This window comes from Bactrocera neohumeralis, unplaced genomic scaffold, assembly GCF_024586455.1.
Source record: "Bactrocera neohumeralis isolate Rockhampton unplaced genomic scaffold, APGP_CSIRO_Bneo_wtdbg2-racon-allhic-juicebox.fasta_v2 cluster10, whole genome shotgun sequence".
Lineage (NCBI taxonomy): Eukaryota > Metazoa > Arthropoda > Insecta > Diptera > Tephritidae > Bactrocera > Bactrocera neohumeralis.
Window position 1 is genome coordinate 989093 of NW_026089623.1, and position 27387 is coordinate 1016479.

At 36.1% G+C, this 27387-nt stretch overlaps 2 protein-coding genes across 3 annotated transcripts; one reads left to right on the top strand and one right to left on the bottom strand.

Annotated features, from left to right (window-relative positions):
- Positions 1-882: 882 nt before the first annotated feature.
- Positions 883-6220, bottom strand: LOC126764834 (uncharacterized). The gene is made up of 3 exons (XM_050482409.1): positions 6169-6220; positions 3948-6114; positions 883-3763 (listed from the first exon to the last, which is right to left on the bottom strand). The coding sequence occupies exons 2-3, from the start codon at positions 6046-6048 to the stop codon at positions 2184-2186; spliced, it is 3681 nt and encodes a 1226-aa protein (XP_050338366.1). The 5' UTR covers positions 6049-6114; positions 6169-6220; the 3' UTR covers positions 883-2183.
- Positions 6221-17387: 11167 nt separating this feature from the next.
- On the top strand, positions 17388-26966 carry LOC126764837 (beta-alanine-activating enzyme). Of its 2 annotated transcripts, none has more exons than XM_050482419.1 (6): positions 17388-17723; positions 17786-18103; positions 18155-18885; positions 24896-25902; positions 25956-26219; positions 26328-26515. In XM_050482419.1, exons 1-6 carry the CDS (start codon positions 17503-17505, stop codon positions 26436-26438), a joined length of 2652 nt encoding a protein of 883 aa, XP_050338376.1. In that variant the 5' UTR covers positions 17388-17502; the 3' UTR covers positions 26439-26515. The 2 variants fall into 2 exon arrangements, with proteins under 2 accessions (XP_050338376.1, XP_050338375.1); XM_050482418.1 differs by having other exon boundaries at positions 17390-17723; positions 26276-26966.
- Positions 26967-27387: the final 421 nt, after the last annotated feature.

Sequence of the window (27387 nt, forward strand, 5' to 3'; positions counted from 1 at the left end):
GGCAACTAAATGGTGTGAGGATGTTTCTCTGGGCAAGGCTTTGGTCTTTTATTTTGACCACAATGACCGACTTTGAGTAGGGGGATATTTTGCAGAACGTTATGTTACCATATGATGAAGAAAACATGCCGCTGAGATGGTGTTACCAACAAGATAACGACCCCAAACATACCTCGAGATTGGTATCTGAGTAGTTTAAGGACTTGTGGAGTGACCTTAAGAGGAGCAATTGTGGCGGAAAACATTGATACCCCATTGGAAAGCTGCCAAAAAGTAATTCAATACATGCCGAATGGAATTGGAAAACTTATGAAAAACCACTAAGGATATAACAAATATATATACATATATTAAAACAATTTTATTAAAACAAATTTATTTTTGTTTAGAAAAAATGTTATAACTAGTTCTTGTTTTAAAGAAAATTTCAGGTTTAATATACGGAATCTAAAGATTTCCGATATAACTAAAACAAAATTGTTTTAATTTGCAAAGTTAAAACTGCTTACATCTATTATTTTGTCCATAAGTGTATATACATATGTATATACACTTATATATATATATACAAATATATATACAAATAAAATAAAAACTATTAGAATTCGGATAATTGACAATTCAAATTTGTATATTTGAGGGTGTGTAAAACATGTATGTATGTGTTAATAAATATTATAAATTGTGTGGGTACAAATCCGGGGTTATTTACAAATATATATATATATATATATATAAATAAGTTGAATAAAACCTGATGTGGTTAGTTTTTCCCGCGTTGAGTTGATTTTACTGCTGTTGTTGCTGCTAATACTGCTGCTGGTTTATTTTGTTGCTGCTGCTGATTTTTGCGCCTGTATGTCCGTCCGCTATGGTGATTCGGTTTATTGTGTCTTTTTTGTTTTGTTGGGTAAATCGCTGTTATGTTGGCGCTGTTGGGTGTTTATTGCATTGTCACAAAGATACACTGTTATGAGTACAACACGCTCTCTTATTCTCATTGGGATAACTCACATATTGGCCGATATACATATGCGGTATAAAGTTACCCGAACAATTAAATATCTCACACATTGACTGATATTTTCTGTCAAAAGTCAACTATATGTACTGGGGTGCGCAAATTCGGTACCTAGGGGCTTGAAGTTTTGATTTGATTTGCAGAATTTTTAGGCATAAGGTGACATACTTTCAAGGTGCTAATGATGCAGATTTTTATCTCGTTACATTGATTGCTTCTTGATTTGTATAGCGGACAGCGAAAGAATCAAAAGGAATTTAAAATTGTGTTATATGGAAAGTGGGCGTGGTTGTGGTCCGATTTCTCACAGTAATATAAAAATGTTAGAAAAATATTACGTACATAATTTGGTTGAAATCGGTCGAGCAGGTCTCGAGATATAGGAACTCACCTAAAAGTGGGCGATAACACGCCCATTATTCCAAATTTCACGCCGGCTAACATAAAGCCCCTCGCACCATCTCGGAGGTAAAAGTTAATGTCTTTGGCATATTCAGTTACGGATTTTTAGTAGTTTTTAACAGTATCGTTATATGGGGAGTGAGCAAGATTACCTTCCGATTTCATCCATTTTCACACTGTCGATAGAACATCTTAGCATATTTCTTGTAGCTTTAGTAGTTTAGGAAATATGTACATTTAACTTATTGGTGGCGGGACCACGCCCACTTAATCAAAAATTGTTTCTCAGAGGCGCCCCTTGCTATTGCGATCCCCAGATTTTTCTTTGTACTAAGGAACACGTATACCAATTTTCACCAAGATATCTCAATTTTTGCTCAAGTTACAGCTTGCACGGACGGACGGACACTCGGACAGACCGACAGTTACCCGGATTTCATCTTTTCTCGTCATCCTGATCATTTATACAACCTTTAGGTGAACAAAACTATAATACTGTGTAGCAACTGGTTGCAAGACTATAAAAATCCCATCTCACTCGCAAACTCTAAATATAAAATCAATTAATTCAAGTTTAAGTAACGATTTATTAATAACACTTAAAATAAAACTTTACTGAGGAAGCATTACAGGATATATAGATATTTATAGGCAAATAATTTATTGGTTCTAATAAATCAGTAACTTAAAGAACCTTCTAATACTATACAAATTATCCCAAAAGAAAACAATATATATTTAAAACAAATTCGCTATTAGTTTAGCGACTATTATGTTTATAAATTCCAAAATATTTGTTTGTTAGAAAGTCAAACTCAACGTGCCGAACCAAAACATTCCCAATATCTTGCGTTGTTACATTCAGACTGTCAGTAGTTGGTGGATTTTGTTTTGAGGCTACTGCACGCCTTATAATTTTTTCAATGAATGTTTTTAAACACTGGGACAACACTGTTTGCGCTAAAGGATATATTACATTTCCCTCAATTTGTTCCGGTTGCAGTTGTATATTAAAATCTCGGCAAATATCGCTTACAAGCTGAGAAGACTTTTCTAGGTGGTCCGGGATTGCTAAATAAAACTGCTGTTCTTGTTCACAACCATTTTGATTTGATCGTAGATGTTCTATATTAAATCTGTTACGATTCTTTGACATCGATATACTAACGATATCAATTGGCTCCTCGGAGAATTCCACACCAGTTTCTTGGTCAATAATATTTTGGCACCCACAATCGAGCCAAGATGTAATACGATGTTTTGGAGTTATTGATTCATACTGTATATACTTCTGCTCGAATTTAACTTCGTTTTTGACAAACTGTGAAAAATCATGTCCCTGCAATAGATTATCCGTTTGTAATTTCTCTGGTCTAGTAAGCTGGCCGGGCACATTTTGTACTTGCACCGGATAGGTAGTTATGTCAAATGACTTCATCTTTGGCGTAAATGCATGATAACGAGCATAAACTAGTACCTCACGTGTGCTCCAAAACCGCCCTTTGTTATTAGAAGTAATGGCTTTTATATATTTGTGGTTGCGAACAAAGCGAGTAATATATTTAGCGCGCAACCATTCGCATGCGCGTTGTTTTAAAACGGGCATTGAGTCGAATTCCTTTTCGCTATTGCTTACGAAAGAGAAAGCAGATGCTAAAGTATTTTTGGGTGAAATAAGAGGTAAGTGTCGTAATATGTAGTCTATAGCGGAACACATTGAATTAATATTTTGATTCAAAAACTCTTGTTCGAATTTACTTCTACACTGCTGCAGAAGCTCAAACGCACTACTTGCTTTGGCCCGTGTTTGCCTTATACCCAAATGGAGTTCTGGTACATGTGATTTAATTGATCCCGATATCATTTCTGGATTGCTCAATGTGATGTTGCCTTTACTAAGTTTTACCGAAGAGTGTGTATAATCATGATCGCATAGCATACTTTGTAGAGCTTTATGCTGTACTTTTTGCTTTGGCATCTGCTGTTGATGTTGCCTCTGTAAATTGGTTTGCGGTTTCAATAAGGAAACTTGTTTCTTTCTTTCCTGCTTCAATTTCATTTGTAAGGGGTCAATAATGAATAATTTTCCTTCTTTTTGAAAAACCATTTGTTTTTGAGAGCTTACAGGATTATTTTTACTTTTCGAATTGTATATGTTGTTTGTTGCAGGAAATTTACCATTATTATTTGTGACTAAAAAATTGCTACGATTAACATCATTCGAAACGGTTAATAGTTTTGAGGCATGATTTTCTATCGCCAAAGAGGATTCGGTAATTGTTTTTCTCTTTGTTGATTCAGATAATACACTGTCCAAATTTTGAGACGAGTCAGCAGTTCCTGCAAAATTTCAATGAAGTACAACAATAAGGATAAAAAAAAAAAAATAATAATAAAAATTTTTCGCTGTGGGTGTGTTACAATTTGTTAAAATCTAAATAGATGATACATATTTTAAGTATATTTTCATTAATCATATGTATTTTATTTATTTGTAAAAATGAAGAGCTTGGTTTTTACTCACCATTTCCTAAGCTTCCGATTTTCGCGTCCCCTACTGGTTTTTGTGTTGTAGCCACTAGAACTTGCATAAATTTTATTTTGCCTTCCGCATCCACCAACTGGACCAGTTTCTTTTGCAACACAGTTTTTTTATCTGCATTCTTCACAGGCATATTTGCGAAAGCAGAATTACTATTTAGCGAGACAAATTTATTCATATTTGTAATCTTTTGTGGCATAAACTTTCCTACTTTACTTAATGCAACAATATTATTATTGTTTCTGTTAATATTTGAAACTTGATTGGCATTGGCCACATTTGTAGTTGAAAGCTTCATTATCATAGGCGTTGTGAGCTGCATTAATTTACTACTTTTTATAGTAGTAGCAACTTCATTACTTATGTCAGAATTTGTATTTGTCGATTTTATATTTTTTGCATATCTAAGGTTTGATATATTACTTTGAGTATTACTATTATTTGAAGTAGAGGAATGACTAACAATAACACTTTTTGTAAAAATTTCTTCATCGCTAGTACTTTTACTGTTTAGTCCTGATATTCCACAACTATTCCAGCATACCATCTTATCTTTACTTAGAGCGGAGTCATTTATTTCATTATTTGATGAACAGTCTGACTTTTGGAGACTCTTGCAGGTTACTTTAATCGGACTATTATTTGAAATATTTGCAAGCTGTTTGTTTACGACTACTGATGGCTCTATCTTTGTAATATCAGCAGATGCTGCATCGCTGTTAAAAACTCCGAATAAATTATCGTCCAAATCTTCTTTGTTATGTGTGAAGGATATTTTACGATGCTTCGTTGTGTTATTTCCACGATCTCTTTCGCCTGTTTCAATAATATTTTCAATTGCAGAGGGTTGTATATTTTCATAGGCGTTGTTCTTTACATCAAACAACGGCTCATTTTTTGCTTTGGTAATTATAATATCAGAACGAAGCCAAATTTCCATTAAGGTCTCTGAACCAAGAGTGTGCATTCCACTTAACGTTCGATCAAGTACCACATGATGTATAAGTTGTACAGGTTTTTGTTGTAGATATTCATGAAAGAAGAGCTGAATTCTCATTGGAAACTCACCCCACCCTCTGCGGGCTATTTGGAAAGGTGCCGTTCTAATGTCTACTATGTCATTTGGGCGATATGAAGGGTGTAGATGGAAACGAACTTTTTTTATAAAGGATTCTAAATTAATTTTAGTATCTTTTGATTGCACATAAACTAACCATTTATGGGTTAACATATTTTCGCTTGATATTTTTACTTCAGCTGTAGCATCTACTTCTCCTCCTATATACGTTGAAGTATTTCCTATAACAACAAGATGTTTTGTTTTGTTGTTAAAACGAGCTGAATTCAAAGATTTTCTAGTTTCTGATGGAATAAAACTAGCTTTCTTGCCGGTGGCAGATGATTGTAAATCTGTGATATCATTATTGTGAGATCTCGTGTGATCAGATGTACTAACTGCATCCACCATTTGTATTTCTTTTTCTTTTGAATGATCTATCACAAAACCTTGATTCTTTATTAATTGTTGTAAACGTTTTTTTTGTCGTTTTTGCGATTGAGATCGGGATCGTAAGGTGTTCAATGCATTTTGAGCCGCTACACGCTCAGGTAGAGGTCGTTGTGTAACTTCATACATTTTGTTAGGAAGGTCTCCCATTCTTTTTTTAACAGATGGGTGCAGTGCCATTTGAAGACCATGAACCTCTTTATCGAAAAGAGTTTCTTTTCCACGAATTGCTAGGGTATCACATGCTGATATTGATAATTCTTGTTTCTTGTAATAGTCTGAAACAATTACATACCGCAAACGATCCAATAAAGTGCGAGCTTGATCTAAACGTTTTTCAATCGCTGCTAAATATTCTTGTTTTAGAGAAATTTCTTTTTGAAACTCATTTGAAATTATTTCGGAAACACATTTCAATGTAGTTTTGGTGGGTGTTAAAAAAACGCTTTCTTCCATAATATTAGAATCTCCATGGCGTAACTTTTTATATGGACTTGAATGCAAACGCACGTAATCCGGATCATGATATTCGCTCGAATGCTTACGCTTTTGTGATGAAATAGTGTTGGGAAGCATCGTGAAAGAGGCACTACAATTTTTTCCGAAAATTGAAGATTTCTTAATATGGAAAGTAAAAATTATCTATAAAAAATTTTCATTATTTTCAACAATTGTTCTTTTTAGAAATCAACAAACCCGCGTCCTCTGACAAATCAGAATGCAAAAATCAAAATAGTAGATGTGCCAGGAAAACCTGACATTAACTACGCTGGCCCTAAAACTGTTTTCAGTAAAAGATTGCCAACTTTCATCCAATGATATTTACAGCGGAATTCTGTAAGCAGTCTCTAGTCTCTATTTGAGACAATTTGAAGTAAAGTCTCAATTTGTGACTAGTTACTATTCACTAAACAGTCTCTAGCGTTAGTCTCAAAATATTTACTCATACTTGAGACCTGATAGTTTGCAGGTCACAAAATTAATAGCGGGACTCTGTAACCAATCTCTATTCTATATTTGAGACATTTTGACGTAGAGTCTTAACAGTCTCTAGCGTTAGACTCAAAATATTGCCTCAAATTTGAGACCTGATAGCTAGCAGGTCACAAAACTAAAAAGAACTCTTGTTTGCCATTTCGAATATACCGAATAGAGATCATCATACATATTAATCAATTGTCGTTTTATATATTTTGTAAGCAACTCAAACACGAAAAGGTTAAATATAAATCAATTTTACATAAATTTCGTAAATATTATGAAACAAAGTATATTTTTATTTTCATTGTTATCGACATATATATTTTCATTCAAGTGCAAAAACATCTCTGAATGATGAAATGTAATAGATTTTGTGACTGTCACTTACAGAATAGCAAAATCGTCTCAAGTCACAAAAATTTTCTCTATCCTAAAATCTCAAATTTAGAGACTTGTATCACAGTACAGAAGCTCACTGTTAAGGAAATGCATTGATATTTTTTCGTATAATATATTAGATAGTCGACTACCCAATATATTCCATTATTTTTATTACATAGTCATATTTTAGTTAAGTAAAATATTAGAATAGATCCCGATCCAGGTTCCAATTTAAGAATACATAAAGATCATACAATCTAAAAGTTTACGTAAACAATTTATTTAAAATACCTTTAAATATTTGCGTATCCAAAAAATTATTTCATCATAAAAATTACTAGCTGGACTATTCTTTACGACTTTTTCTCAACCTTCTAATGATGTATATATATTTTGAATTTTTTAGAATTGTTTTATAAACAATTGCTACATATTTAAAAACAAATAATTTCTTTTTCTATTTGGAACTCTTATCGGCATTTCTCATTGAACCACGGCCGGTCCGTCTATATAGGTAAATTAGAAAATTGGATAACAAATATTGAACTTTCTTTATAGTCAAAAAACATAATTAACAATAAAAATAAAAATATACTTTGTTTCATAATATTTACGAAATTTATGTAAAATTGATTTATTTTTAACCTTTTCGTGTTTGAGTTGCTTAGTTTGCGATTACATGCGGCAACTTTAGTTGCTAATTCTCGGGCGATTCTCTTTTGCTGTCGCCCATTACCTTCACACGAGCAACTTGTGTTGCGCAACTCTGCTCGAGTTTTTTTCTCATTCCCTTTCACTTTACTTTAACCCATTGTCTACTCTTTACTTTAACCCATTGTCGTTTCTTTTTCCTTATAGGTATTTGGGCCACTCTATCACATATATTAATTAGCTCTGTCAATTAAGAAAAACATTTTATTTATTAAAACAAACATATATCACCCTTTTTACTATCGTCTGAATCAATTTGTATGGCTTCCTCTATACATTTCACAATATCTTTAATTAATTAGATTTTTTCGTCATACTCCATTTACTAAAATATTTATATTATATTATGTATATTTGTATACATATTTGCAAATTACTTACCAAAAGATGAAATTAAATTTTTTATATATATTCAAAATATTAATTTCAAAAAAATATACGCAAATGCAACTATGTACTACGAAAGAAAGAACACGAATGCCGAAAAACGTCACAGCGAACTGTTACGAATAAGAACACAAAGCGAGTTGCTGAACACTGGAAACTCGGCGCGATTCTCCTCTCCTCGTCGCCCCCTCGCCAATAAACTAAGAGTTGCCGCAACAAAAGTTGCCGTGTGTGATAAGGCTCTTACAAAATATAAAAAAATGATAATCGATTAATATCTGTGATGATCTCTATTCAGTATATTCAAAATGGCAGACAAGAGTTCTTTTTAGTTTTGTGACCTGCTAACTATGAGGTCTCAAGTTTGAGGCTAACACTAGAGACTGTTTAGTGAATAGTAACTAGTCACCAATTGAGACTTTACCTCAAAATGTCTCAAATAGAGACTAGAGACTGTTTACAGAATCCCGCTATTAATTTAAATAAAATACAAAATAATTTACGAAATTTAGTTCATAAAAGTCATAGTTTCATATTTTCGCATTCTAATACAAGTTATATACATATGCCGGAGCGGTGGTACTTGTATTTTGTGTGTAATATTGTATGGGGAGTGAAGGAGCATAGACTATCAAAAGTTACACCTAAAATCTTAGGGTTATTGACAGTCGGAATTTTGACGCCATCGACTGCAATATTAAGTTCAAGTCTATACTCCTTCGTCCAATTCGTAAACATAATGGCTGTGGATTTGGTGAGGGAAAGTGTGATTTTCCGTGCAGTGAGGAAACGAGAAAGGTCGAAGAGGTAGTTGTTAACTTTCGAACACATGCCATCGATTCCATTGGCCGACGTCAATATCGTGCAATCATCTGCATACTAGATTATGGAAACCCCCTCTGGTGGATGTGGGAGTTTCGAGATGTAGAAGTTAAACAGTAACTGGGAGAGGACACCACCCTCCGGAAACCCCTGTTTAATTCCTCTCAGTCTAGATGTTTCACCTCGAAATAGTACAGATGATTGACGAACGATGGATGGAGTCATGTGTAGAAGTTCACGCAAGTGAGGAAAGTTCTCTGATCGCCATTCACTTCGGAGTGGCCAGAAACGATTCTTTTACATATGTCTCAAGCAGCTCACGACTTCCGGTCTTTGACCAAGTATCCTCTGGGTAGCCTAAGAACATCCGTTCGAAGGCGAGCTAAAGTGAGAAGGCGAAACATCCCCTACATAGGGTTGTGCGCTGGGTTTGGGACCCTCCACGTAAAAAGCCCCCCTAATGAAAGATTACCAACTGCCTCGGATGAGAGACCCCCCTTTTGATGACGACCATGGCAAACGAGATAAGAACTACGATATAAGGGCATGCACCTGGAATGTCGGGACCCTTAATTGGGAAGGTGCCGCTGCCCAGCTGGTTGATGTCCTCGCGAAAGTAAAGACTGACATCACCGTCGTCCAAGAAATGCGATGGACGGGACAAGGACAGAGACGAGTAGGTCCTTGTGACATTTACTACAGTGGCCATATAAAGGAGCGCAAGTTTGATGTTGGATTCGTGGTGGGAGAGAGACTCCGCCGCCGAGTACTATCATTCACTCCGGTGAATGAACGTCTAGCCACAATCCGCATCAAAGCGAGATTCTGCAACATATCGCTGATTTCCGCCCACGTCCCAACGGAAGAGAAGGACGATGTGACCAAAGATGCCTTCTATGAGCGCTTGGAGTGCACTTATGAGAGTTGCCCCCGCCACGATGTTAAAATCGTGCTTGGCGACTTTAACGTCAGGGTAGGCAAAAAAGGTATCTTTGGCACTACGGTCGGTAAATTCAGCCTCCACTATGAAACATCCCCAAATGGGTTGAGGCTGATTGACTTCGCCGGGGCCCGAAATATGGTTATCTGTGATAATAGATTCCAGCACAAGAAGATACATCAAGCTACCTGGCTGTCTCCGGATCGAAAAGCTACCAACCAGATCGATCATGTTGTGATAGACGGAAGACACGTCTCCAGTATTCTAGAAGTGCGCACGCTCTGAGGTCCTAACATCGACTAGGACCACTATCTTGTTGCAGCCAAGATTCGCACCCGCCTCTGTGCAGTAAAAAACGTACGTCAACAAACACAAGGAAGGTTCGACGTCAAGAAGCTGCAATCACAACAAACAGCCGAACGATTTACTACTCGGCTTGCACTCCTGCTCTCAGAAAGCACTCGTCAACAAATCGGTATAAGGGAACTGTGGGACGGCATTTCAAACTCCTTACGTACAGCTGCAACCGAAACCATTGGTTTTCGGAAAGTGCAAAAGAACAGCTGGTACGACGAGGAGTGTCGTGTCGCAGCGGAGAGAAAACAGACTGCCTACTTCGCAACGTTACAATCGACCACAACACGTGCGGGATGGGATAGATACCGGGAGTTGAAGAGGGAAGCGAGACGCATTTGCAGACAGAAAAAAAAGAGGCCGAAATTCGTGAGTACCAAGAGCTTGATAAGCTGGCCGACAGGGGTAATGCTCGAAAATTCTACGAAAAAATGCGGCGGATTACAGAAGGTTTCAAAACCGGAGCATACTCTTGTAGAACCCCCAAAGGTGATCTAGTCACCGATGCCCAGAGCATATTTAAATCATGGAGGGAACACTTCTCCAGCCTGCTGAATGGCAGTGAACGTACAACGCCAGGAGAAGGCGAACCCGACTCCCAAATCGATAACGATGGAGCAGACGTTCCATTGCCTGACTATGAAGAAGTTCGAATAGCAATTACCCGCCTGAAGAACAACAAAACGGCGGGGGCCGATGGATTACCGGCCGAGCTATTCAAACACGGCGGCGAAGAACTGATAAGGAGCATGCATCAGCTTCTTTGTAAAATATGGTCGGGCAAAAGCATGCCCAATGATTGGAATTTAAGTGTGCTCTGCCCAATCCACAAAAAAGGAGACCCCACAATCTGCGCCAACTACCGTGGGATTAGCCTCCTCAACATCGCATATAAGGTTCTATCGAGCGTATTGTGTGAAAGATTAAGGCCTACCATCAACAAACTGATTGGACCTTATCAGTGTGGCTTTAGACCTGGCAAATCAACAACCGACCAGATATTCACCATGCGCCAAATCTTGGAAAAGACCCGTGAAAGGAGAATCGACACACACCACCTCTTCGTCGATTTCAAAGCTGCTTTCTACAGCACGAAAAGGAGCTGCCTTTATGTCGCGATGTCTGAATTTGGTATCCCCACAAAATTAATACGGCTGTGTAAGCTGACGTTGAGCAACACCAAATTCTCGGTCAAGAATCGGGAAGGACCTCTTCGAGCCGTTCCATACCAAACGAGGTTTCAGACAAGGCGACTCCCCATCGTGCGATTTCTTCAACCTGCTTCTGGAGAAAATAGTTCGAGCTGCAGAACTAAATAGAGAAGGTACCATCTTCTATAAGAGTGTACAGCTGCTGGCGTATGCCGATGATATTGACATCATCGGCCCCAACACCCGCGCCGTTAGTTCTGCTTTCTCCAGGCTGGACAAGGAAGCACAGAAAATGGGTCTGGCAGTGAACGAGGGAAAGACGAAATATCTCCTGTCATCAAACAAACAGTCGTCGCACTCGCGACTTGGCTCTCACGTCACTGTTGACAGTCATAACTTTGAAGTTGTAGATAATTTCGTCTATTTAGGAAACAGTATTAACACCACCAACAATGTCAGCTTGGAAATCCAACGCAGGATAGCTCTTGCTAACAGGTGCTACTTCGGACTCAGTTAGCAATTGAAAAGTAAAGTCCTCTCTCGACGAACAAAAGCCAAACTCTATAAGTCGCTCATAATTCCCGTCCTGCTATATGGTGCAGAGGCTTGGACGTTGACAGCAACCGATGAGTCGACGTTACGAGTTTTCGAGAGAAAGGTTCTGCGAAAAATTTATGGTCCTTCGCGCATTGGCCACGACGAATATCGCATTCGATGGAACGATCAGCTGTACGAGATATACGACGACATTGACATAGTTCAGCGAATTAAAAGACAGCGGCTACGCTGGCTAGGTCATGTTGTCCGGATGGACGAAAACACTCCAGCTCTGAAAGTATTCGACGAAGTACCCACCGGGGGAAGCAGAGGAAGAAGAAGACCTCCACTCCGTTGAAAGGACCAAGTGGAGAAGGACTTGGCTTCGCTTGGAATATCCAATTGGCGCCACGTAGCGAAAAGAAGAAACGACTGGCGCGCTGTTGTTAACTCGGCTATAATCGCGTAAGCGGTGTCTACGCCAATTAAGAAGAAGATTGACGAACGCTCAGGTAGTTCATGGTCAACCTCTTCAGTCCTGGAGGAAGCGTAGTTTTCTTAATGTCCTGCAGTAGTGTTGTGTGGTTGACTGTGTCAAAAGCTTTTGACAAGTCCAACGCTACGCGGATAGTTCTCTCACAGGGTGGTTTTTGGTTGAGGCCTCGAACTATCTGAGCGTGGAGCGAGCTTCACTACTGGGGAGAGGAGAGTTATCGGACGATAAGATTCCCCTTTGTTGGCGGGTTTCCCAGGTTTCAGTAGTGGAACCACTCTTCCGACTTTCCTGACATCGGGTAAGAATGGTCAGCGACAGGTTGAGAACCTTGGTCAGATAGCTTACTCCCGTCAAGTGGCGCGCAGTCGTTTGGCATTTTGCGCAGCCGTCGGTTAACACATCGCTTGATTTTGTGTACCGAAGGGTGCAGTGCAAACTGCCGGCTAAAATAGCTCGCGCACTTCTTCGGGTCCGAAGAGACATGACCATTGAATTGAACTTCAACTCGGTCGTCATGTCTCTTCGGGTTAGACAAAGCCTTGACAGTAGCCCAAAGCTTACTCTCATCGGTGGAGAGATTGCAGGACTTCAGGTGCTCTATCCATTTCGTCCGCTTATGATGATTTACAATTCGCCGAATCTCCAAATTGAGATCCCTTATTCGGAGATACCCGGGATCGGCATGGCGTAAGGTGTCGCGCTCGTTAGCTAAAACGACTGCTTCGGAAATTTTGGCCCAGCCGGGATGAAGCGAGTGTTAGCTGCTGCGATCACCTTGCGGAATCGACGTTCGCCAACACATACGTCCTTAGGAATGGGTAGAGCGTTGAAGGTGGTCTCAGTAAATTCTGTGAAGCCGACCCAGATAGCTTTGTTAAAGTTAACGAAGGTACGGTTGTCCACAGAAACTAAATCAGGAGGTTTCTCGATCGAGATATTTATGGGCAGATGGTCTGATACGAGAGTTATCATAGGTCGCCCGGTTATGCTATTTATCAGACCACCACTAGAAATGGTGATATCGGGCGAGCTATTACAGGTGCCCATACCTCTGGTGGGGGCTTCGTCAATCATTGTGCAGAATGTCGAATCGTCAACCTTTTCCGCCTGCTCAATCCCCCTACAATCATTTGACAGGCAGGAATGCTTCACCATGAAGTAGCGTGTCTATATTCAGGTGATATCCTGTATCACAACATGTAACTGGGAGGATGTATATATTAAATTTTTCGAGCTCGACTACGCCTGATCGGATAGCTATACCCTGACATTTTAAGGTAGTCTCCCTGCGGTCGATGTCTTCATCGATTAGACGATACTGCACGGCGTTGTGCAATATAAAGGCAAGGCCACCACCACTATCTCGCTCGCGATCTTTATGTATTACGTTGAAACCGGCACAACTCAGAAGATCAGAACGGCTTTTTAGTGTGGTTTCTTGGACCGCAGCTATCGATACGCGTTCCCGATTCATGAGTGCAACTATCCCTCGATCTTACTCTGGAGTCCGTTGCAGTTAAATTGAAGAACGCGGGTTTGTCGCGGTTATTCAATTCCCACGACAGCCGGTTCTACGCACCGGAATTGACTCGGATTTCATCCGACCAAGGTCTGTTTTTTCGGCAATCTAACCCCATTTGGATCGGTGAGTCTTAATCTGTTCAATAAAAAAACTCTAGTCGGTCCAACATAGTTCTTTTGTGTCGAACTACTTTCTGCACTGGTGGCCTTCGGTCGCGCTCCAAAAGAAATACCCCTCATCGATCGAACACCTATGTCAATCAAAAGGAGAGGATAAGTATTGTATAATAATATTTTTATATTTTCTTTAGATAATATATGGTATGTAATCCATATGTATGAAACAATAGTTCATTTTGAATCATGAACTATACTTGTATATCACTAATAGCCCTGACAGACGCCAGAATTGTGCATTTAGACAGCTGATTATGAAATTTGTTTATTTATTAAAAAAAACTGAAATAAAAATGGTTAAGAAAAAATTATTAAAGACAGTTTTGGTATTTTTGGAAAATCAATATAAATTTAACGAAAAAATTCGTTAAAAGATAATAAAGTGCAAATAAAAGCAATACTTGATTGTAACTCGAAAAAAATGTTCGAAAAAGTTAAGAATATTGGAGAAATAGATAGCAAACTGTGCGTTGTTTATTTTCTGCTATCTAAAATTATTAAAACTTGTTTTTGTTAATATACTTGCACATAATTTAATTAGCAATATAAAAACTGCTAACCTCTGATGCTGTAAACGCAAAGGAGGCGGCAGACGTCAAGCGACATCTTTCAAACAATAGCAAAAATCGGCCATTTTTAACTAGTGTTGCCTACACAAATGTGGTAAATTCAGCTAAATACACGAAATTTTTGTGCATAATAGCCCTGACAGACGAGCAAAATTAATGCGCCTTAAGCAATGCTAGTGCGCATTGAAATTTTATGGTGACAGACGGCAGACTTGTGCATTTGGACAGCTGATAGTGAAATTTGTTTATTTATTAAAACAAAAAGTGAAATGAAAGTGTGTGAAAAAGTGAAAAATATTGGAAAAATGGATAGCAAACTATGCGTTGTTTATTTTCCGTCATCTAAAAATATTAAAACTCGTTTTTGTTAATATACTTGCACATAATTTAATTAGCAATATAAAAACTGCTAACCTCTGATGCTGTAAACGCAAAGGAGGCGGCAGACGTCAAGTGACATCTGTCAAACAATAGCAAAAATCTGTAATTTTTAACAAACTTGCATTCACATGGGTCAAATGCGCAAATAAATGTAACTTAAGCCCGCTAATGCATATTAGCGCTGTCGTCTGTCAGGGCTATAATACACAAGAATTTCGTGCATTTAGCTGAGTTTACCAAATTAGTGTAGGCTGCACTGCTCAAAAATGTCCGATTTTTGCTATTTTTTGACAGATGTCGCTTGAAGTCTGCTGCCTCCTCTGCGTTTACAGCATCAGAAGTAAGTAAAACTGCTTATTAAATTATGTGCAGTATATTAACATAAACAAATTTAAATATTTTTAGATGGCAGAAAATAAACAACGCACAGTATCCAATATTCTTAACTTTTTCGCACACTTTTTCCGCATTACAATCAATTATTGGTTTAATTTCATTATATTATCTTTTAACGTAGTTAATAATAAACGAACTTTTTATATTGATTTTCCAAAAATACCAAAATGTCTATTAATAATTTGTTTTATTCATTTTTATTTCTCTTTTTTTTTTTAATAAATAAACAAATTTCACTATCAGCTGTCTAAATGCACAAGTCTGCCGTCTGTCACCATAAAATTTCAATGCGCATTAGCGTTGCTTAAGGCGCATTAATTTTGCTCGTCTGCCAGGGCTATTAACAATAACGAAAGAGCTGCAAGCGCTGCCGAAAACAAACAGGAGTTTTACGCAAAAAGCTTGGCACACCCCATTGGCGGGTAATAAACAGATTTTTTACGACAGACAACTGCAAAAATCCTTTTTTGGGTATAATCCATTCTCTTTATTTCTTTTAGCTCATTTACAAAAGATGTGGATAAGGTAACACTGATTATTTGACGACTTCAACCTTTAAGTTGTTGCCAAATAAATAGATTTGAACAGTAAGTTTAATATTAATAGCGGGATTCTGTAACCAGTCTCTAGTCTCTATTTGAGACATTTTGAGGTAAAGTATCAATTTGTGACTAGTTACTATTCACTAAACAGTCTCTAGCGTTAGTCTCAAAATATTGCCTCAAATTTGAGACCTGATAGTTAGCAGGTCTCAAATCTAAAAAGAGCTCTTGTCTGCCATTTTGAATATACTGAATAGAGATCATCATAGATATCAATCGATTGTCGTATTTTTATATTTTGTAAGCAACTCAAACACGAAAAGGTTAGAAATAAATCAATTTTACATAAATTTATAGCGGGATTCTGTAACCAGTCTCTAGTCTCTATGTGAGACATTTTGAGGCAAAGTCTCAATTTGAGACTAGTTACTATTCACTAAACAGTCTCTAGCGTTAGTCTCAAAATATTGAGACCTGGTAGTTAGCAGGTCACAAAACTAAAAAGAACTCTTGTCTGCCATTTTGAATATACTGAATGGAGATCATCATAGATATTAATCGATTGTCGTTTCTTTACATTTTGTAAGCATTTCAAACACGAAAAGGTTAAAAATAAATCAATTTTACATACATTTCGTAAATATTATGAAACAAAGTCAACATATATTTTTATTTTCATTGATAATTACGTTTTTTGACTATGTTATAGAAAATTTAATATTTGTTATCGACATATTTATTTTCATTCAAGTTTAAAAACATCTCTGAATAATGAAATGTAATAGATTTTGTGACTGTCACTTACAGAATAGCAAAATCGTCTCAAGTCTCAAAAATTGTCTCTAACTCAAAATCTCAAATTTAGAGACTTGAGACTGTCTCAAGTTACAGAATCGCACGGTTAGTAAATATTATGAAACAAAATCAACATATATTTTTATTTTTATTGATAATTATGTTTTTTGACTATGTTATAGAAAATTTAATATTTGTTATCGACATATTTATTTTCATTCAAGTGTAAAAACATCTCTGAATAATGGAATGTAATAGATTTTGTGACTGTCACTTACAGAATAGCAAAATCGTCTCAAGTCTCAAAAATTGTCTCTAACTTAAAATCTCAAATTTAGAGACTTGAGACTGTATCACAGTACAGAATCGCACGGTAAGTTATATAAAACTATTTTTGCACTATATTATGTAAAACAAATGTGTACAAACGATTTAATGAACTTTAAACGTAAATATCTCGAAAACTATTGGTTTCCTGCGGCTATAACTATATATATTCTTGATCTGAGGAACCATACTCATTTTTTCCCGAAATCCTGGGACGGTATACTAAATACTTTAGAATACCGTCCCAGGCTTTCGGAAATGAAATGGGTATGGTCGGATAGAGGAGATTCTCCTATAGCCGCAGGAAGCGTTAGTTTTCGAGATATTCGCGTTTAAAGTTGATAATTACCACTTTTTTAATACGTATTTTCTCGATATAAAATTTATTGCCAACACGACACCCTAATTTCCATGAAAGTTATAAAAAAAGTGTTGCACAAAACCCACAGGTTTTCTGAAGTTGAGTGCACATATTTATGTAAACAAACCCAAGAGTATTTTTTGCATATAAATGAGGGTGTGAGTTAGCGGTGAAGAAATAAACCTGCAGATATTTTGTAAAATGAGCAAATTATATGAACATACAATATTGGAGAAATTTCGTAGCAAAGTGTTAATTATTTATCGAACAGAATATGAGGAACATTCATACACTTTTGACGTAGTATTAAAGGAAGTAACCCGTGTTCTGCAACAATTTGACTATTATAACATAACTCCTAACACAGGCATTGCATTGCGATTACAAGGTCATTCACCCCATAGTATTGCTCTTATCCTCAGGTGAAATAATTTTTGGAAGTATTGAAAAATGATGCTTAACATTTTAAAATTATTTAATGCAGCATCCTCAACTACAATTGTTACTTTATTCCTTTGCATTTTACAAATATAAGTTACAATTTCGAAAATGTTTTAAATGCACATGGAGCAAAATATGTAATGATGGACATTAAATGTGATAATCAAAATTGCAAACAAATTGGGATTTTGAATATTATGGATAATAAGATATACTTGTTTCAAAACATATCTATGGATAGAAAAATATATGGTGAGGTTAATGATCTTTGCTATAGTATTTCAACATCAGGGACTACAGGACTTCCGAAAATCGTACAAGTTCCGTATTCTTGTGTGGAACCAAATATATTACCTTTATGGTATGTTCACATATTATGAATTTTATATTTTTCTAATACAATCTTCTTTAGTACACGGTTGAAATTATCGGAAAATGATGTAATATACTTGTGTGCGCCACCCACTTTTGATCCCTTTGTTGTAGATTTATTTTTGGCACTAATTTCAGGAGCGTCTTTATTAATATGTCCAGCTGACTTAAGATTAAGTCCAAAAAAAAATATAAATATACTATGGCCTAAACATCGGGGCACACAGGAATTTAAAGGAACAACTATTTTGCAGGCAACTCCTTCCTTTTTTCGTTTATTCGGAAAAGATATCATAAAAGAAGTCATATTACATGAAGACAATTCATTGCGATGTTTAATTTTAGGTGGAGAAGACTTTCCTAGCAGAAAGGAATGGGATTATTGGTTGCCGACGATACCTTTAAAAAAGCGCATTTTTAACATTTACGGTACAACCGAAATTTCTTGCTGGTGCACAATACATGAGTGCGATTTTAATGAACAATGGGAAAGGGCTCCTATTGGTACCGTCTTAGACGGTCAGACTACTTTACGCATAACCGATACAAATGAAAAGGAATTATTTGGATCATGCGAGGGAGAGTTAAAAATTGGTAGTGCAACTCGATTGTGTTACATTCCTTCCACGGATGGTATGTTACGACCTAAAAATAATAAGATGTTTTTCCGCGACACTGGCGATTTGGTGTCCCGTGACCAATATGGGAGAATATTTTATTTAGGCAGGACCGATAACATTATTAAACGAATGGGTGTTCAACTAAATCTCGGTAAGAAGTTCAATATAATATATAAACATACATAAATAAAAATTAATCAAAAGATACCGCTTATAAATCAATATTCATGTAATAAATGAATACGACGAGATTGTAAATCTCGCAAAATCATCAAATAGTTAACAAGATATTCATGAGAAAAACAAGTAAGGAAGCGCTAAGTTCGGGTGTAACCGAACATTTAATTCTTTAGCAACTTGCCAGATTTAAAGACTGGGAAGTACTATCTGGTGTTGGCAAAACTTTATTTTAAAAATTTTGCGAGAGGACTCAACTTTCATTGTTCAAATGCGAAGTTATAAGGTGTCTGTCTTTTCAAGTATTTGGATATGAATTTTCAGTTTTTTTGATATTGTCAAAAATGTAATTTGGCGTGCCAAAAACTAACTAAATTTTTTTTATTAAAATTCCCATTTCTGCAATTTTGTTAAATTTAAATTTTTAACAGTCGTATAGTTAATAATACTCGAATTTTTTTTTTATTAACCAATGAGAAGCCGTAATCACTTTAAACGTGGAGCGTTTTTTTTAGATGAGGAAATAGCTAATAACTCGCTGTTGGCGCATATACAATAATTTTGTGTACATACTTATGTCCTCAAAATTGTAAAACATTTCATGTATTAGTTTTCTTCAAAAGATGTTCTAAAAAATTCACATTAGATGTGCCTCTTAAATAGATTTAAGATACATTCACATACATATAGTATAATGAAAAAGATAACTGACAACATTTATTTCTGCTACTAAAAACTAGGACAGATTAATCTACTTAGAGCTAACTAAAGCACACTACTGAACAAATAATGAGTGTCATTAAATAATAACTAATAGAAATGTTTTAACTTTTACAGAAAATAATAATATTATACAATATTGTTCTTCTTCTTCTTAATTGGCGTAGACACCGCTTACGCGATTATAGCCGAGTTAACAACAGCGCGCCAGTCGTTTCTTCTTTTCGCTACGTGGCGCCAATTGGATATTCCAAGCGAAGCCAGGTCCTTCTCCACTTGGTCCTTCCAACGGAGTGGAGGTCTTCCTCTTTCTGTACTTCTCCCGGTGGGTACTTCGTCGAATACTTTCAGAGCTGGAATGTTTTCGTCCATCCGGACAACATGACCTAGCCAGCGTAGCCGCTGTCTTTTAATTCGCTGAACTGTGTCAATGTCGTCGTATATCTCGTACAGCTGATCGTTCCATCGAATGCGATATTCGTGGCCAATTCGCAAAGGACCATAAATCTTTCGCAGAACCTTTCTCTCGAAAACTCGTAACGTCGACTCATCGGTTGCTGTCAACGTCCAAGCCTCTGCACCATATAGCAGGACGGGAATTATGAGCGACTTATAGAGTTTAGCTTTTGTTCGTCGAGAGAGGACTTTACTTTTCAATTGCTTACTGAGTCCAAAGTAGCACCTGTTGGCAAGAGCTATCCTGCGTTGGATTTTCAGGCTGACATTGTTGGTGGTGTTAATACTGGTTCCTAAATAGACGAAATTATCTACAACTTCAAAGTTATGACTGTCAACAGTGACGTGAGAGCCAAGTCGCGAGTGCGACGACTGTTTGTTTGATGACAGGAGATATTTCGGTTTGCCCTCGTTCACTGCCAGACCCATTTTCTGTGCTTCCTTGTCCAGCCTGGAGAAAGCAGAACTAACGGCGCGGGTGTTGAGGCCAATGATATCAATATCATCGGCATACGCCAGCAGCTGTACACTCTTATAAAAGATTGCACCAGCTCGATTAAGTTCTGCAGCTCGATTAATTTTCTCCAGCAGCAGGTTGAAGAAGTCGCACGATAGGGAGTCGCCTTGTCTGAACCTCGTTTGGTATCGAACGGCTCGGAGAGGTCCTTCCCGATCCTGACGGAGCTTTTCGTGTTGCTCAACGTCAGTTTACACAGCCGTATTAGTTTTGCGGGGATATCAAATTCAGACATCGCGACATAAAGGCAGCTCCTTTTCGTGCTGTCGAAAGCAGCTTTGAAATCGACGAAAAGGTGGTGTGTGTCGATTCTCCTTTCATCGGTCTTTTCCAAGATTTGGCGTATGGTGAATATCTGGTCGGTTGTTGATTTGCCAGGTCTAAAGCCACACTGATAAGGTCCAATCAGTTTGTTGACGGTGAAAGATATACGCTCGATAGAACCTTATATGCGATGTTGAGGAGGCTTATCCCACGGTAGTTGGCGCAGATTGTGGGGCAGAGCACACTTAAATTCCAATCGTTGGGCATGCTTTCGTCCGACCATATTTTACAAAGAAGCTGATGCATGCTCCTTATCAGTTCTTCGCTGCCGTGTTTGAATAGCTCGGCCGGTAATCCATCGGCCCCCGCCGCTTTGTTGTTCTTCAGGCGAGTAATTGCTATTCGAACTTCTTCATGGTCGGGCAATGGAACGTCTGGCGTTGTGCGTTCACTACCATTCAGCAGGCTGAGGTGGCTAGATCACCTTTGGGGGTTCTAGAAGAGTATGCTCCGCGCTCCAAGCGCTCATAGAAGGCATCTTTGGTCACATCGTCCTTCTTTTCCGTCGGGGCGTGGGCGCAAATCAGCGATATGTTGAAGAACCTCGCTTTGATGCGGATTGTGGCTAGACCTTCATTCACCGGAGTGAATGATAGAACTCGGCGACGGAGTCTCTCTCCACCACGAATCCAACACCAAACTTTTATATTATTGCTTTTTACGTGGCGGGTCCCAAACCCAGCGCACAACCCTATGTAGGGGATGTTTCGCCTCCTCACTTTAGCTCTCCTTCGAACGGATGTTCTTAGGCTACCCAGAGGATACTTGGTCAAAGATCGGAAGTTGTGAGCTGCTTGAGCCATGTGTAAAATAATCGTTTCTGGCCACTCCCAAGTGAATGGCGATCAGAGAACTTTCCTCACTTACGTGAACTTCTATACATGACTTCATCCTCCTACAATATTGTTACACATTCCAAATTTAAAAAAATTAAAAAATAGAAACAGACACACGGTGATACGTTTGCATATTGATATATCTTTGCAACCAAAAAAGGAATTGATAAAGCAAAAGAATGGGTGAATTTAATAGATTTCTCAGAAACAGTTCAGTTGTAGATATTAATTTTTATTATGAAAAACATGCCAATTAAAAATTTAACTCATTTTTTAAAACAAACAAAATTAGACAAATATTTCTCACTTGACTGACAAACCAAAGTTACATGATTAGGCCCAAAATATCTCAGTTAGATTAAAAATTATGTTAAATGGAAATTATTCATGATTGTATTCAGTAATCAGGAATTAGCGTAAAGTGAATTCGATGCAAAATTCTACTATAATATAAACTGCTATTAAAAGATATTATTATGAAAAAATGTTTTTATAAGAAAAATTACAAAACTATTGTAAGGCAATGTTTTTATTTTAAAAAAATTAAAAGTATCGAAAAGTATAAATTGAGTGGTGAGATATTTTCAACTCCTTGCAATTTGGACAATCAAATTTTTATAGGTTGTAGGGATAACTTTTTGTACTCATTTAGCATACACTAATTGAAAAAATAAATATTTAGATTTATTAAAAAAAAAAAATAATTAATCTGTAGTTTTGATATGTACTATTCTAGTTCCATTCTATAATACTTTTTTCGTTAATCTTACACTTTTACGTCGTACAGAACATTTTTTACAAGTCATTTCAACAATTTATTTAGCTATTATACACTCATTAAATAAATATAAAAAAAAATTTGTATTCGTCATGAATGTATTTATTTATAAATAAAAACCTGACCGAATAGATAAGGGTCACACTGAGACGATCCTTTAATTTTATATTTTATTGCTGATTTAATTATGATTCATAAAAGTATTTTGAAACCGCCGATACAAAAAAAAAATAATTTACTAAATCGTGGGCTTTTGAATTTTAAACAAGAAGATGCCAAATTCAATTAATTTAATTATTTACAAGTTATGGAGATCTGTACCTGTTAAAGAAAGTGACAATACGCCCTCATAATTTAGCAACAAGGAAGGCTTTGATGTAACGTGTCTGTAAATATGACATTTGATATTAGATATATAGTATATTTGACGCCGACCGTGCCGGACGGGAAGTTCGACAGTTATTAATATAATATTATAATTGTTAGTTATTAATATAATATTATAATTGTTAGTTATTAATATAATATTATAATTGTTAGTTATTTATATAAATTATAATAAATCGTGGAAATCGCAGAATATTACATTGGCGACGAGGATAATTGGGAAGTATTTTACATTAAATCAGAAAGACCGTATACGATTTTGAATTCAAACGGGAATAGCGGCGCTAAGTACACACACACACGCACAGATTCTTGGTCAAAGATCGGAAGTTGTGAGCTGCTTGAGCCATGTGTAAAATAATCGTTTCTGGCCACTCCCAAGTGAATGGCGATCAGAGAACTTTCCTCACTTACGTGAACTTCTATACATGACTTCATCCTCCTACAATATTGTTACACATTCCAAATTTAAAAAAATTAAAAAATAGAAACAGACACACGGTGATACGTTTGCATATTGATATATCTTTGCAACCAAAAAAGGAATTGATAAAGCAAAAGAATGGGTGAATTTAATAGATTTCTCAGAAACAGTTCAGTTGTAGATATTAATTTTTATTATGAAAAACATGCCAATTAAAAATTTAACTCATTTTTTAAAACAAACAAAATTAGACAAATATTTCTCACTTGACTGACAAACCAAAGTTACATGATTAGGCCCAAAATATCTCAGTTAGATTAAAAATTATGTTAAATGGAAATTATTCATGATTGTATTCAGTAATCAGGAATTAGCGTAAAGTGAATTCGATGCAAAATTCTACTATAATATAAACTGCTATTAAAAGATATTATTATGAAAAAATGTTTTTATAAGAAAAATTACAAAACTATTGTAAGGCAATGTTTTTATTTTAAAAAAATTAAAAGTATCGACCCGGTTAGGCCCGTTATCGTATGGTAGACAAAACACCAACCAAATAAAGGTATTTTGACATTTAAAGCACATACCCGGAACCGCAGCGAAAATGATGCGTAATAAACTTTTATTACTGGGTACTTTATAATTTTGGAAACCTACGTGAAAACCGGATTAAAGGCCTATTAATAACAGAAACGACTGATATTTCTGGGAAAGTAACCAAAAATTTAAAAAAAACTCCATGAATATAAGACTCTAAGCTGTTACTAATGTCAAAAGGCATCACAAAAAATATTAAAAGTAATAACAGTAAAATTAATATTTATATACAAAACCTATTCCTATAGTGGGACATGAATACGTTCCGGACACGGACACTATTGTAATATTTTGTTCAAATTATCTCTGATAAACGGAGAAGATTTCGCAAAATGTGAAAAGAAAATTGTGTACAATTTGTAACTCCCTTTTTAATTCTTATTAATTTGCGGAGTTGTGCGACAGTTTTTTAAGAACAATACGCAAAATGATCTTTTTTGGAGTAGATACCGTTTACGTGGTTATAGCCGAGCTTACAACAGCGTGGCGGTCGTTCTTCCTTTTCACTGTTTGGTGTCACTTGGAGGTTCCAAGTGAAGCCAGGTCCTTCTACACTTTGTCTTTCCAACGGAGTGGAGGTCTTCTTCTTCTGTTTCCCCGGGCGAATACTATTAGAGCTACATAGTTTTCACCCGACGACATGAACGAGCCGGCGTAGTCGCTGTCTCTTAATTCGCTGAACCAGAGAACATAAAAACATAGAGAAGGTGCAGGTTTTTTTTCTTTTACTTTTATGTTCTCTGCATGAACCTTAATTTTGGTTCCGATTCAACTTACTTTAGGCGTTTCCAGAGACGCCAAAATTTTTATAACATAACTCCGTTTTCAATTATAAATGATTTAAAAAATACAAATATGTAAATATTTATTTATAAAATAATTTAAAGTTTATGGTATTAAGAGGAATTAATAAATTGATATTTATTTTATTTTAAATTTTAGAATCTCTACAACAAAGAATTCAAAACATCTTAAATAATAACTGCAAAAATGTTAAATGTCTCTGGCATGAAAAATCACATAAAGTAGTTTGTTTTATACAAGCCAATTCAAATGTTGATGAAACAGAATTAATGCACATTCGACGCCTTTTAATAGAAAATTTGATGGAAATAGAACGACCGGACGATATAGAATTTATTTCGTCATTCCCTCTAAACGAACATGGGAAAATAGATAGACATTGTTTATTGCAAAAAATTACCAACAAAACATATACGATTTCGGCGAGTTGTGAAGAAATTTTTCATCGATTTATTACTGAAGTTTTGGGAGTCAATTTGATGAAACAGAACGCAAAAACCACTGACGCATCTATAGAAAATATACAGGATTTAGACATGTCGTTTATAGCGGCAGGTGGTACATCTTTTCATGCTATTACGTTGGTTAGTCGTATTGGCGCGATATTGGAGCAATGCGATCAAAATGAACTATTAGGAATGCTAGTAAGCTCTCAGCATTCATTAAAATCGATTAAAAACTTTCTTATTTCGTGTCAATTATCGAAAGCACAAAATTTATCTAAAACTTTGTCAGTAAATTCAAACATTTATGCAAAAAAACGGCTTAAATTTATTTGGCGCACTAGTCTGAATAAATGTGTTGATTCAGCACCCTCTATTATTGGTAATAAGTGGGTATGCGTTGGTTCACACTCACATATTTTAACAATACTTGACATAAATCTTGGAAGTCCTATTGCTGTACTGGAATTGCCAGACAGAATCGAATGCAAAGTGGAGATTGTTTCAAATGTTAATACCTCCTATTTAGCAGTAGTGGGTTGTTATGATCACAAATTATACGCGTTTAATTTCACAAATGGCCACATTTACTGGAGTATCGGCTTAGGTGGATTGATTAAAGCTAAACCTTTGACCTGCGCAGCTGGACTGGTTATAGCGACATACGGCGAAGAGTTTAATGTTGTTTGTATTTCTTTGAAGGTAAGTCATTTATGGATTGAAGTAAATTCTACATTGAAAGGTTTTTTTTTAAGACAACTAATTATATTTGGCGCAAAAAAATCGGAACGAAAGGAATCTATGCCAACCCTATCGCAATTAACTCATACACAATGATTATTTGTACCCTCGATGGGAGTTACTGCAAGATTATTTCAAATTCTGGAGAATTAGTGTGGCTAAGAAAGTGCGAATCACCGATATTTTCGACACCGGTTATAATTGGCGAAGACCATAGAATTATTTTAGCAGAAGTTTCTGGAAATGTACACATTTGCAACGCAGAAAACGGCGAATTGGTTTGTACCATTATTACTAATTACTTACTGAATTATAGTTGCACATAATATTTTAGATGAAAACATTTCGTGCTGGATCTCTTATATTTTCTGCTTTGACTATTCTAGAGGATATTCGAAGTAAGGGAAAAGTCTTGTTCGGTTCCTACGATAAATATGTTTACTGTTTACGGTATCAAAACTCAGTTGAGAAAGAGCAGCGGAATGTGTGCAAACTAGATTTGCTTTGGAAGAATCAACTTGAAAGCAATATATTTGCATCGCCTTTAGCAGTTTCTTTACAAGACGACGAGCACGTGTTGTGTTGCTCCACCAGTGGATTAATTGCAGTTTTGCAAGTTGAAACTGGTGAGATGATTACAAAATATAAATTGAGTGGTGAGATATTTTCAACTCCTTGCAATTTGGACAATCAAATTTTTATAGGTTGTAGGGATAACTTTTTGTACTCATTTAGCATACACTAATTGAAAAAATAAATATTTAGATTTATTAAAAAAAAAAATAATTAATCTGTAGTTTTGATATGTACTATTCTAGTTCCATTCTATAATACTTTTTTCGTTAATCTTACACTTTTACGTCGTACAGAACATTTTTTACAAGTCATTTCAACAATTTATTTAGCTATTATACACTCATTAAATAAATATAAAAAAAATTTGTATTCGTCATGAATGTATTTATTTATAAATAAAAACCTGACCGAATAGATAAGGGTCACACTGAGACGATCCTTTAATTTTATATTTTATTGCTGATTTAATTATGATTCATAAAAGTATTTTGAAACCGCCGATACAAAAAAAAAATAATTTACTAAATCGTGGGCTTTTGAATTTTAAACAAGAAGATGCCAAATTCAATTAATTTAATTATTTACAAGTTATGGAGATCTGTACCTGTTAAAGAAAGTGACAATACGCCCTCATAATTTAGCAACAAGGAAGGCTTTGATGTAACGTGTCTGTAAATATGACATTTGATATTAGATATATAGTATATTTGACGCCGACCGTGCCGGACGGGAAGTTCGACAGTTATTAATATAATATTATAATTGTTAGTTATTAATATAATATTATAATTGTTAGTTATTTATATAAATTATAATAAATCGTGGAAATCGCAGAATATTACATTGGCGACGAGGATAATTGGGAAGTAT

Coding starts and splice junctions, on each gene's coding strand:
- LOC126764834 (XM_050482409.1), bottom strand. CDS start 6,048: ATGCTTCCCAACACTATTTCATCACAAAAGCGTAAGCATTCGAGCGAA. Junction 3,764..3,947: donor AATCGGAAGCTTAGGAAATG/GTGAGTAAAAAC, acceptor GAAATTTTGCAG/GAACTGCTGACTCGTCTCAA.
- LOC126764837 (XM_050482418.1), top strand. CDS start 17,503: ATGAGCAAATTATATGAACATACAATATTGGAGAAATTTCGTAGCAAA. Junction 18,104..18,154: donor CCAAATATATTACCTTTATG/GTATGTTCACAT, acceptor AATCTTCTTTAG/TACACGGTTGAAATTATCGG. Junction 18,886..24,895: donor GGGTGTTCAACTAAATCTCG/GTAAGAAGTTCA, acceptor TTTAAATTTTAG/AATCTCTACAACAAAGAATT.